The 12146-nt window shown below is 35.7% G+C and overlaps 2 protein-coding genes across 2 annotated transcripts; both read left to right on the plus strand.

The window, feature by feature from the left end:
* The first annotated feature begins 581 nt into the window (after window positions 1-581).
* On the plus strand, window positions 582-1590 carry LOC138864750 (antifreeze protein Maxi-like). Its single transcript, XM_070133324.1, has 3 exons — window positions 582-640; window positions 751-850; window positions 1237-1590. The coding sequence occupies exons 1-3, from the start codon at window positions 582-584 to the stop codon at window positions 1588-1590; spliced, it is 513 nt and encodes a 170-aa protein (XP_069989425.1).
* A 1152-nt stretch (window positions 1591-2742) lies between these two features.
* On the plus strand, window positions 2743-11101 carry LOC113827769 (cyclin-dependent kinase 9). The gene is made up of 8 exons (XM_027380670.2): window positions 2743-2918; window positions 5718-5799; window positions 6084-6174; window positions 6422-6588; window positions 7048-7163; window positions 8775-8913; window positions 9073-9295; window positions 10109-11101. The coding sequence occupies exons 1-8, from the start codon at window positions 2815-2817 to the stop codon at window positions 10414-10416; spliced, it is 1230 nt and encodes a 409-aa protein (XP_027236471.1). The 5' UTR covers window positions 2743-2814; the 3' UTR covers window positions 10417-11101.
* The last annotated feature ends 1045 nt before the right edge of the window (window positions 11102-12146 follow it).

Here is a 12146-nt window from a genome sequence, read left to right on the forward strand (position 1 = left end):
TTAAGAAAAGTTATTTTATCGTTTGTTGAAACGTAACGGTTCGTCATTTCCTTATAATTGGTTATGTTTCATTCCGCATGATGGTGGTAATGTGCATTGAAGTCTCCTCCCATCCAATCAACAAAATGTTTCAGAGGTTCACGTACTTGGGGTTTACGTAATCCAAACTGCCTGAACCTTTATGAAGAGTTTCAATTTTGTCTCAGTGTTTTGTTTACATTGTGGGCTTCGGTCGGGGCCTCGCCTCGGAACGCTGGGACTTGCTCTGGAAAGCGTCTCAAAAGTCCGGTGTGATTACTTCCAACTGGAGGTCTTTTTCCTGGTCTATTTGCATGTATATATACTGTATATCGACTGAGTCTAAGGTATTGATACCAGGGTTGTCTGGAAGATATAGTATTTTTAAATTTCCAGCAAAAACTAAGGGTAATTTCGTCAATTCTTGGGATACCTAGCATTGTCCAAATATTTAGCATTTAAATCAGTGGTTTCAGCACATACATTCAAAATTCCAGAATCATCATGTTTTTTTCTTTTTTTTCGGGGATTCGATAAACTGATTCTGGTCATGGTCTGCCAGTATGAAACCGCTTAAAGACTATCTTGATCGCTATATCCTCACGGGCTTGAGAGAAATTCCGTAGTCAACATGACCTAACATTATTCTTCAGTTTTGTGCTATTTTCTTTTCAGTCTGACACCAACGACTTTTTAGTTGTGTTACTACAAGGTGAAATATTTTTCGTTTAGTTCATCGACTTTATATGGGCCATATAGTGCATCGCATCCTATAAAGGGAAGGAGTAAGGCTTTCGTCCTCGCAAATTTCCTCGTCGAGAAGTGTCCTAATGCAAGTTACTATTTGCCAAAAAGAAAAAACCTGTTTGTTTCTTGTCTCGTAATGAGAGTTTACAATTTCCCAGAAGTTACTTTCTTGTTCTGGCAAATTACTTCCATCACACATGTCTCTTATTTTGAGGTGAATTCAAACGAATCCAAACTACAATACTGTCACTTTACTATACGTAAGACAAGTGTTGCTGGCATCCAGACAAAAAAAAAAAAAAAAAAAAAAAAAAAAAAAAAAAAAAAAAAAAAAAAAAAAAACCCTTGAAGGCAGTACTTCAGAATCCCGGACTTTTATCAAATATACATACACATTTTTTTTCTTTTGACAAAAGAGGAATATTGGGAAGTTATTTTTTACTTTTCAATAATGACAATATCATTCTGTAGTCTTGGAACACCAGTAAACAATCAGCAGCAAGTGCTGAAACAATAGGGGCAGTAGTTGCAGCAGCTTCAGCTTCAGTAATTATAGCAGTAGCAGCAGCTTTAGCTTCATTAGTTGCGAGAGCTGTTTCAGCTTCAGTATATGCAACAGCAGCGGCGGCACATATTGCAACAGTTTCGGCAGTAGTTACAACAGCAGTAGCGGCGATATTAGTTGCAGCAGTAGCAGAAATGTTTAGATTAGCAGCGGCAGCGATAGCATTTACAGTAGTAGTTACAGCAGCAGCAGAAGCGGCAGCAAATCCTGTAGCAGAATCAGCGGCGACCGAAAGAAGCAGTAAACATTTTTCACCATAAACCTATCCTTAATACAATCAAATAAAGCCTGGGAAAAACAATCACATTCACTTACAGTAATATAAAATGGGATATGTAGACTAAGTCACTCCAATTGCAAGATCAGACGTAGATGAAGTTAAATTTAGACCTGCTATCGAAGTACGGAGACACTCACGGCAGATTTCAGTCAGCTAAGCTTGTTTACTTGAAAGATACTTATTTTTCCTAGCTTGCCTGTGTTAAACCAACTTCTTCGACTAGGAGACGGGGACGTAAGTTGAATAACTCAATTTACAAATCTCTTTGGACCGCCATACTCAAAATATATGAAGAATGATTGATAGAAATCTACACATAGCAAGACAAAGATGGAAAATCATTCTTGTACTTTCCAACAAGATTAACAGTAATCTGAAGACAGTTGAGCTAACGAGCTTCAAACTTTTTTTTATTTTATCAATGTGTTTATTTTTTTATTTTATTTATTTATTTCATTCTTTATCTTTATTTCTTTTATTATTATTATTATTATATATATATATGTATGTATATATATATATATATATATATATATATATATATATATATATATATATATTTTTTTTTGCTGAAGGGGTGTGGGGCACATCGGGGTTATGGTACTGTACTATGAGTGCTACCCGCCCTTCCCTTCGCTCCATGGAGTATAAATAATAACACATGTAGTAATGGCAGTAGTAAATCGAGTAAAAGATTACAGTTCATAATAAAGCATTCATAATAACTTCTCTCTATTAGTGCATATGCCTATCTACACATAAAAATACGGCCATGGGAATACTACACTCCCAGCTATTAGCAACATCCGTCGTTGATTCAGAGGAATTATAGTTTTACCAGTTACAATAACTTATATAAGTCACATTGCATAACATAAATTTTAATTGGAAACAAAAATATAATTCATTTTCAAAGAGCTACACAAAAATACATTCGGAAAAGGACGAAATACATTTGTTTATAGACTTCGGAACTACCAACCCTATATTGGGTACACATTCCTAACAGTATGTTTTAAATTGATAGTGAGCTGTTTATTTAACCAAAAATTATAGTAAAGTATCAATTCAGAGATATTTTAGGGGACTTATTTTCTGAAGGTAATAATAACATCGCCATTTAAGACATAAATAGAATGGTAAGCGTTGGCACTCCTGATCGAAGTAAATAAACGAACCGAAGCTTTGTGTGAATGTCACAAAAATGCTTGGAAATCGTGAGAGGAACTATGACGACTTACATTTCCCCTTTTGTGATGAAGTCAGCAAATACGAGAAGCTCGACAAGATTGGCCAAGGGACGTTCGGGTAAGAAGTGGTGTCTTGCGTCCTGAGTGCCTTGTTGGAGAGGAGGCCAAGGCTCAGGGAAGGTCTCTGGCATTGGCTTCTGTAGGCTTGCTGCCATTTCTTTTAGATTTAGTTCCCTCTCTCCCTTTTCGCCGCGTTTTCTCGTTCTCGGTATCGGTTTTTGGTCATTGATATAACTGTCAGCTAGGTTACTGTAAGTAAAACTACATTTGGAGGATCAAGGGACATTGGGAATTAGACCAGTTAGCTTTACTGTTCAGTTTGGGAGAGGATATACAAATCAATATTCTCCTTAGTGGATCTACAGATTAAAGATCAATGAGTTAGTTATTTATAGATGGCACCAACACTAAGAGACCGTTGTAAAATCATTAAAGTGTATGTAATCTCCAACAAGATCTTTATTGACAAGGATTATTGCCTTAGGAAAATTTGACAGTAAACAAATTACATTTTTGTGTATTAAATGTGAATAAATCAGAAAATGGATAGCATTTTTATCACAATACTTATAATTGAGTCTCAATAGTGGGTAATTTTTAAAGGAAAATTGATGCTAGTACTTGCCATTTTGAAGTAGGACTGTTTCAGGAAATTGAAAGTACAGTTATATACACTAGAGGAATATAGAGGATCCTTGGAATTTTAGAACCAAAATTTGAAAAGAAATGAGTATATAAAGGATTCAGAGACAAACTGTAGGGTGTATTTTTTTAGTAACACTTGAGGTCTAAAATTAATATTGATACTAGTAGGGTATAAGCTACCAGGACATCCACGTTAGGTGAATTCTTTGCAAAAATTGGCCTGTTTATGATAGATTACAATAGTTTCATGTGTTTTTGTTACTGGCTAATAATGATAGTTTGTCTGGAAGGTGAGAGAGGTATTATCAATAGCAAAGTAGCTCTATAGGAAAGATTGGAAAAACAAACTTCAAAACTTATCATAACAGAAAAGTAGACGAGAAGAAAACCATTAATATTTTAACATTTCATTTGATATACTGCACCCAGATGGTTGAATATTGTTTTCTTGCACAGACTCCATATTATCTTTTAAGTTAGTCCATAACTCAGTGAAATAATGATAACAATGAGTAACATGTTATTTTAATTTTATTTTGGTAAGATTAAATTTTCTGTGATAACAACCTGTGCCACCGGTCGTGGGTGGAAGGTATAGGATCCTAAGCATAGAAATATTGTACTCTCTGAAGCCATGGCTTATGGACGGTACATTTCACACGTATTTTGCTGAAGAGGCCTTTCCTAAATGTCCAGTGAGTTTGTTCTGCCAGCAAGAGCTTTGTGCATTTATGGCGAGTTAGTCTTGTCATCCCTTGCTTCAGCCGAAGTTCTCATGATGGCATATACCCGTCACCCTGGCCCTCAGCCAAATTTCTCTTTGAAGGCATGTTCATTTCACCTAGCCCGCAATCCATAATTTTTCATGTTGTGATGGTCATGTCACCTGGATGATAAAGGTTGGTACCCCACTCCCTATCCAACATGTTTAGGAGACTTATAAGAAATCAGGGTTTAGGGAGACAAATTGTATGAAATGCAGTTTCTAGCTAATATATGATTAGAATTTTTTGGAGGATAAACTTCCTTGCTATATTTTTTATCAGTACTGAAACCAGTACAACCATTACACACACAATCCCGTAACCAGCTCTGAGCTGTTTGTTAAGTACATTAAGCAACATGATACTGTCCTTGCTTACAGGAGGCTGGTTTATTTAAAGGCAGTTTTCTTATGTATCATTGTCTATACAGGAGCTAAACTTTCAAGAACTGTTTTTTTTTCCAGTTGAAAGCTCTTTATTTTAGAAGTACATTTGAGTTTTTGATAGAACTACATCAGTTACTTGAAGATAGAGAGACCTACTGTGAGGCTTATATTTTTACATCTAATAACTTAGAGAATTCAGTATGCACTGGACTTTTTTTTGGTGTTTTGAATTAAGTTTTATTGGCATGTGTGATGTGTTTAGAATATTTCAAGTATTTATTGCAAAATAGAAAACAAATAGAGAATTGGCACTAAGCGGCAGTTGGTAAGGGGTTTATTTTAGATACCATTGGATGCATTTTTGAAACCTGGAGGCCTTAGCTGAATGACTGATGAATTCATTAAGGCAGGTTAAGTTGAATATTTGGCACATTTGAGAAATAGCCTCAAAGTATTCATAACCGTTCATAATTATGAATCAAGGATGGAAAATTTAGCACAGATGTAAAAATCTAATGAAATTTGAGGAGAAGAGAAAAAAAAGACAGGGAGGAATTAGGCCTGGGGATAATGCCACCTGCATGTGGTCACTCCACTGGCCCTCCACCACCCAATGCCTCGCTGCATCTCTCCCCCTCGTCTTTGCTGCTCTCCTGCTTCTCCTCTTAATGGTTGTTATGTCCCTGATCCTGCATTCCCAGTTCCTGTATTTCCAGCTTTCCCATGCACACATTTCCATTACCTAGCTATTCATAGCTTCATTGCAATCAATCAGTTCATCATACAGTTAACTTAACTAATTAATAGAGGTTCTTTTAGGTACATTTTCCTCATTCTTATCATTGCTGTCTCCTCTAATTGCTTGCTACATACTTACAACCATCTGCACAATTTCTAAGTCAGCATAATGATGAACAGTAGGTGCAGAGGTGCATTCTCATCAACCTAGTAAATGTCGGCAGGTTATGATAAGAACGCTCGTTTGAACTTCAGCAACAGTGCTAAGATGTATATTGTCTTCTAGATTAAACGAACAGTAATTTGATTAATTTTCTTTTTCAGGGAGGTTTTTAAAGCCCGTCATAAGAAAACAAAGAAAGTTGTGGCTCTGAAGAAAGTTTTGATGGATAATGAGAAAGAAGGGGTATGTATGCATTCAGTCACTTCAGCATTCATTCAAAATTTGAAAGTTCAATGGATATCAAACTCAGAGCATTTCATTCAGGATATTTAGTATTTAGTGTTGTGTTGTTTTTAAATCTGAGCTACTGCATTAGACCATATTTTATTGGTGCTGTGTATGATTTATATTTTTTATATAGTGCATACTGTTACCAGGTTTTAAACCCTTTTAAGAATAATAGGAAAAGATACATCAATTTGTAATATAAAAATATGGCTGCAACTTACTACCTATTTTTCTTTCAGTTTCCAATCACGGCACTAAGAGAAATCAAGATTCTTCAACAGCTAAAGCATGACAATGTTGTTAAGTTGAATGAAATTTGTCGCACTAAACGTAAGTACTTTATTGACTTTATTGTTCCTTTTCTTATATTGTAATGACATGCTTCTATATGCGTCTGGATAAAATAGTAACTAAAGTTGAACATAAATTTGGTATGTTCAACTTAATTTTGGTATGAATATACTCAAACTGTCTTTTTTCAATATTGTCATTATAATAATCTTATGAAAGAGTCATACTATACCAGTAATGGTGTATTATTATCGTTAACACTAAATATATTTCTTTCAATTGACAGCATCAGCATATAATCGATATCGCTCAACTTTCTATTTGGTGTTTGACTTCTGTGAACATGACCTGGCTGGGTTATTGTCCAACTACAATGTAAAATTCAGCCTTGGGGAGATAAAGAGGGTAATGCAACAGCTTTTAGAAGGCTTATTTTACATCCACAGTTGTAAGGTGGGTTGAAGATGCAAGTGGTTTCATAATTTCTTTTTAGTCAAATTTGTATTTTGTTCATGTTCATTGATGACTGATTAATGTAGCATGCACACAGGAAAGATATTATTTTGTTTTTGTTAAGTTCTATTTGCTGTTATTGAATTTCTCCAGCTTTTATCCTTTTTATATAATTTTTCAAAAAAAATCTTTACTTTTGAGAAAATCATGGTCTTGGCCAGAAAAAAATGTGAAGAAACGTCTACCTTTGTATTAAGGGAAGTCCATGAATGAAAATCTTGGAAATAGCGAATGAGGAATTTAAATTTCTTTCTCTTATTTCACTTGTTTATTTCAATTGTCATAGTTTGCCTCAGTAAAACACTCATTGTTCCTGTACAGACAGAGTGCTATATCTGAAGTTTGATTATAATCCCTGTAATGTGCAACAGAACTATTAGATCAAATATTTAATTTCAGATTCTACATCGTGACATGAAAGCAGCAAACGTACTCATTACCAAATCAGGGACTCTGAAGCTTGCTGACTTCGGTCTTGCCAGAGCTTTTTCCCAGCGAAACGGTCAGCCTAACAGGTAGGATGGAAGAGTTTTTCTGATGTTGTTTGACTACACCTTACTTGAACACCTGTTAGATGTTTGTACACAATTACAATAAAGGAAGTAAACAAGTGAGACATTGCAAAGGAAAGAAATTCATCAGAGGGAGGCTTGAGAGCAGATAAAGTCATGAGTAAAGGCAAGCAGTTCAGGCACACCAGTATGTCAAAAAGTGTATGTACATTGTAGGATTGAAATGTGGATAATACAACTTTTTCAGAATTTAATTTTTTATGAATTTAAACTACATATCACATATTATTTGTAAATATAAATCAAAAAGGTTTTCTCAGCTGATTCATTGTCCCTGCACAGCTTCTCCAGTGGACTTATGAATGACGAATTACCCAGTTGCATAATAAGTTGCTTATGTTCTTGACTTGTTAACGGTCCGGAATGCACACTTGAGTCAGATGGGGTAATCCTCTGAAGTTGATATGAAAATTTGCAGAGAATATACAGTCAGAAATTTTGACAGGTTGTCTTAGATAACTTTAAGTAGGATTGTTTATTAATTATATCCCAGATTGATATTCATATTCCAAAAAATGTCACACTTAAACCTTCATATTTCATGTTTCCATTACTTTCTGTATTTTTTTTTTTCTCTCTCTCTCTCTCTCTCTCTCTCTCTCTCTCTCTCTCTCTCTCTCTCTCTCTCTCTCTCTCTCTCTCTCTCTCTCTCTCTCTCTCTCTCTCTCTCTGTCTCTCTCGGTCTCTCTGTCTCTCTGCTCTTACTGTCACTCTATCATTCTCTCTGTCTCTCTGTGTGTCTGTCTCTCGGTCTCCTTGTCCTTCTGTCTCTCTCGGTCTCTCTGTCTCTCTGTTTCTCTGTCCCTCTGCTCTCACTGGCACTCTCTCTGTCTCTTTGTGTCTCTCTGTCTCTCTCGGTCTCTCTGTCTCTCTCTCTCTCTCTCTCTCTCTCTCTCTCTCTCTCTCTCTCTCTCTCTCTCTCTCTGTCTCTCTCTTTCTGTCTCTTTCTCTCTTCCTGTCTCTTTCTCTCTCTTTCTTTCTGTCTCTCTCTCTCTCTCTCTCTCTCTCTCTTTCTGTCTGTCTGTCTGTCTCTCTGTCTTTCTGTCTCTCTCTCTCTCTTTTTCTTCTCTTCCTCTCTTGCCCTCCATTATCTCTCCCTCTTTGTCTCTGCCCCTTTGTCTCCTGGGCATGAAAATAGTGTCTTCTGTGTAGCCAGAGCTCTTCTAGCCATGGCTCACAAATGGTACATTCCACCTCATTTCCGGCGAAAGTAATGCATGAGTCCCTTCCTAAATACTCACTGCGGCTAATGTTTCTCCTAGATCTCTGTACATGTATCATTGTCACCTTAGCCTCCAGTCAAATTTTTCATAATGGCATATTCCCATAACCTGGCCCTTAGTGATATTTCTTCATGACCCAACAATCATGTCACCTTAATTGAATGGGTTAATTTCAGTATGTACAGAAAATTTGGTTCATATGATAATCACTTCTCTTTTAGACTGGTGTGATACATTTCTAATTTGATTTTCTTCAGTTAAACAAAGTATGTGATTAGCAAAAACACATATTGACAAATTAATGTTTCTAAAAAAAATAAAAAAAATCCAGGTATACCAACCGAGTTGTGACACTGTGGTATCGGCCGCCTGAGTTGTTACTCGGGGAGAGAAACTATGGGCCTCCTATTGATCTCTGGGGTGCAGGTTGCATTATGGCAGAGATGTGGACTCGCACTCCAATAATGCAGGTGAGTGGCACGAAGTGCTGAAATACCTCTCATACTTCATGTTAAAATGACTTCATGTTCAGTAATGAATTATCTTACATATTTTGGAATGTTTTCCACATAGTGTATAGGCTTTAATGGGCAATTCTTTTGAAAATCTTTGTTTATTCTCTCTACTAGGGAAGTACAGAACAGCATCAGCTCAATTTGATATCTCAGTTATGTGGGTCAATAACTCCTGAGGTTTGGCCGGGTGTTGAAAACCTTCCGCTTTACTCTACAATGGAACTTGCCAAGAACCACAAACGGAAGGTTAAGGACAGATTAAAGCCTTATGTTCGAGACCCACACGCATGTGACCTTATTGACAAAATGCTGACTCTTGATCCCTCAAAAAGAATTGGTAAGTGTGATTACGTGGTTATACCTTTTATCTTTCATTTATGTAAGGTGCTGTGAACATGTTAGGGAGGCAGAGAATATAAGGTAATGAATGTTAAAACATGTTTGTGCTGTCATGAACCAAAAAAGATGAATTTTCAGTTTTTCTGTTGTCAGAAATGGACATTTCTAGTGAAAAGTTTATTATCATTTGGTCAACTGATCCATCTCACTTCTTGAAAATATTCTTTCTCGTACATGCCTTTTTGGTGAGCTAGTGTAAGAATAAGGATTGCAAGAGTGCTCTGCCTCGGAACCTTTTTGTTAACTCTTTTGTTGAGCATGATGGGCAAAGGTATGGGTAGTAGGACTAATGTTTTTAGGAACGTTATAGGACTGATGTTTTTATGGCAGCTTTAGATAATGGGTGGAAAAGAAGTAAAAACCTCCTATTCCTAAAAGTAATTATTAATAACATGCAGTCCTGATATCTAGGCTGCAGGAGGATAATTCCAGCACTAAGCATTTTAGAAACTATAGTAGTCAAGAGATTTGTTTATCTTTGACATTGAGTGTTCATGCATTATTGATATTGTAGATTCATAAATGCTTATTGTATTTGAATAGGAAAGAATTTTCTGTGATGTAAAAATTAGGCAACACTATAGCTTTTCTGGCTGGGTGTGTGCTGTGTAGAGCTGGCCCACACACTCGCTCACTAAAGTAGGTTATGATGTGTAAACACATGGTATGTCATTATGTCATGATGGCTCTAGGCGTGGCCGCACTAAGGGTTAACCAGTGTTAAGATATATTTCACATTTTTCCTTCATAGATGCTGATACAGCTTTAAATCATGACTTCTTCTGGATGGATCCTGTGCCTAGTGACCTGGGAAAGATGCTGTCCCATCACACCCACAGCATGTTTGAATTCTTGGCACCTCCCCGTCGTGGGAGACAACAGCAACAACAGCAGCAACAACAGCAGCAGCAACAGCAACAGGCACCAACAGCCCATGCCTCCCAACAGCCCCAGACATCACAGTCGTCAGCCCAAGGCGGTTCTAGAAGAGCAGGTCATAGGCCATCAGGCTCCTCTAGTGTTGCTAGTATGTCTTCGTGTCCAGAGAGAATATTTTAGTTTTGTGTGTTTTCAAAAACACAGCATTATCCACAAAAAGACAGCATTGGAGAGAATTAATATCTTTTCATATTGCAGGAAGAACAAAAGGTATTTTCATTAAAAAAGAAAATATGAATGTTTTTAATTACAGATCTGTATTTTTTTATTAGGTTGATACAAATCAGGTAATCCGAATACAGTTTCCTGATACTCATTTTTTACGAAAGGGAATTTTCTATTATAACAAAATGTGTTTGTTGAAACCAGTGGGAAATTATGAAATGTTTGCATTATTATGATATGCCAAGAATTAGGTTTAAACGTAATTAGTGTCTTAATGATTTTGTATGTTTTTTACCGTATGTTTTTATTTCTTTACTACTAATTTCCTTTACAGATGTACATTTACTTATATGTCTGTTGTAGAGGCAGCAGTTATTGAATATATGTATAGCATATTTATATTCAAATAGCCTATAAATTAATTCTACCAATTCCTCTGTCTTTTAGAAATCAGTATACCATAAAACATTTGAAATCCATTGGTGCAATATTTGCTAATTTGGATTTTTGTTTCACTCCTTCATTAAATGTAAAATATGGTTTTACATTATAGTGCTGTACAGTAGATATGACTATTTATTATAGTATGTTATTGATTCTAAAATCCTGTATAGTATTACCGTACCTGGTCTTTTTAGGTTTGTCCCTCACTTTTTTGTGGCTAGCAATGTTACCGCATTGTTCTACTTACCAGAGTCAGTATTATGATGATTAAGAAACTATTGGATTACTTTTACTACTTAAATTAGGATTCCGTGCTATATGATGCATAAAAAGCAAATGTAAGAGCCACAAATTTTACCTGGAATTCCCTGCTATGATTTTACACATATCTCTGGAAGATGCCAGATGGTGATGACAATATATCACTATTGTTTAGGTTCATTTGTGTGGTTTTGACCCAATAACGTGTTACCTGTGTATTAATGTGGATCTTAGGAAAGAAGGCGAGGATTCACTCTAGTCAGTAAGCAGTTGATACATAGCTATGCCTATAAGAGTACAAAAATACTTTTATGTTTTTATAAGACTGTTTTTGAGTAATTTAGAACAAGGGCAATACTCGGAGAACATTTATTTTTTGTCTTTGGAAGGATTCTAATATGCATATGTTTTATATGAAAGATTTTACTTTGGTATTATTACATATGCATATTTAATTTTATTTTCTAAATATAGATATATATATCTGTAAATAATTAGTATGTCATGTTGAAGAATGAGAAGTGTTGAGATATTTGCACCTAAAAACTACTGCATTTCACATTTTCTCAATTTACTTGGCTTTCTTTTTCTTTCCATCTGTCTGTCTTTCTTTTTCACATTATAGTTTATAATTTTTTGAAGAAGTACATTTTACTTAGCCCATTGGCCACAGGTAATGAACTGTCCACTATTTTTCTTCTTTTTTTTTGTGAAATTAGTTGCTGGCTCCACAAGTGCTCAGCCACCAATGACTCGAAGTAGTAGGCTGTACATGATTTCTCCCGATTTTCCCATTCCTTATATTTTTGGGAATTTTTTTTCCCTATTGCTATTAATATTGATACTGTTATTATTGTTATTGATATAATGTTATTAAAATGCCAAAAGCAATAAAGAAGAATCTTTCTGAAAATTTTGGAAAAATGGAAACCAGTGAGATAAGCATTGCTAGTTATTGTCTCGTTGGTGACTAAGCGCTT

The sequence above is a fragment of the Penaeus vannamei genome, chromosome 18, assembly GCF_042767895.1.
Source record: "Penaeus vannamei isolate JL-2024 chromosome 18, ASM4276789v1, whole genome shotgun sequence".
In the NCBI taxonomy this organism is placed as follows: domain Eukaryota; kingdom Metazoa; phylum Arthropoda; class Malacostraca; order Decapoda; family Penaeidae; genus Penaeus; species Penaeus vannamei.

Coding starts and splice junctions, on each gene's coding strand:
- LOC138864750 (XM_070133324.1), top strand. CDS start 582: ATGAAACCGCTTAAAGACTATCTTGATCGCTATATCCTCACGGGCTTG. Junction 641..750: donor ACGGGCTTGAGAGAAATTCC/GTAGTCAACATG, acceptor TTTTTCGTTTAG/TTCATCGACTTTATATGGGC. Junction 851..1,236: donor TCGTCGAGAAGTGTCCTAAT/GCAAGTTACTAT, acceptor ATCATTCTGTAG/TCTTGGAACACCAGTAAACA.
- LOC113827769 (XM_027380670.2), top strand. CDS start 2,815: ATGCTTGGAAATCGTGAGAGGAACTATGACGACTTACATTTCCCCTTT. Junction 7,164..8,774: donor CGAAACGGTCAGCCTAACAG/GTAGGATGGAAG, acceptor AAAAAAATCCAG/GTATACCAACCGAGTTGTGA. Junction 8,914..9,072: donor CTCGCACTCCAATAATGCAG/GTGAGTGGCACG, acceptor TCTCTCTACTAG/GGAAGTACAGAACAGCATCA.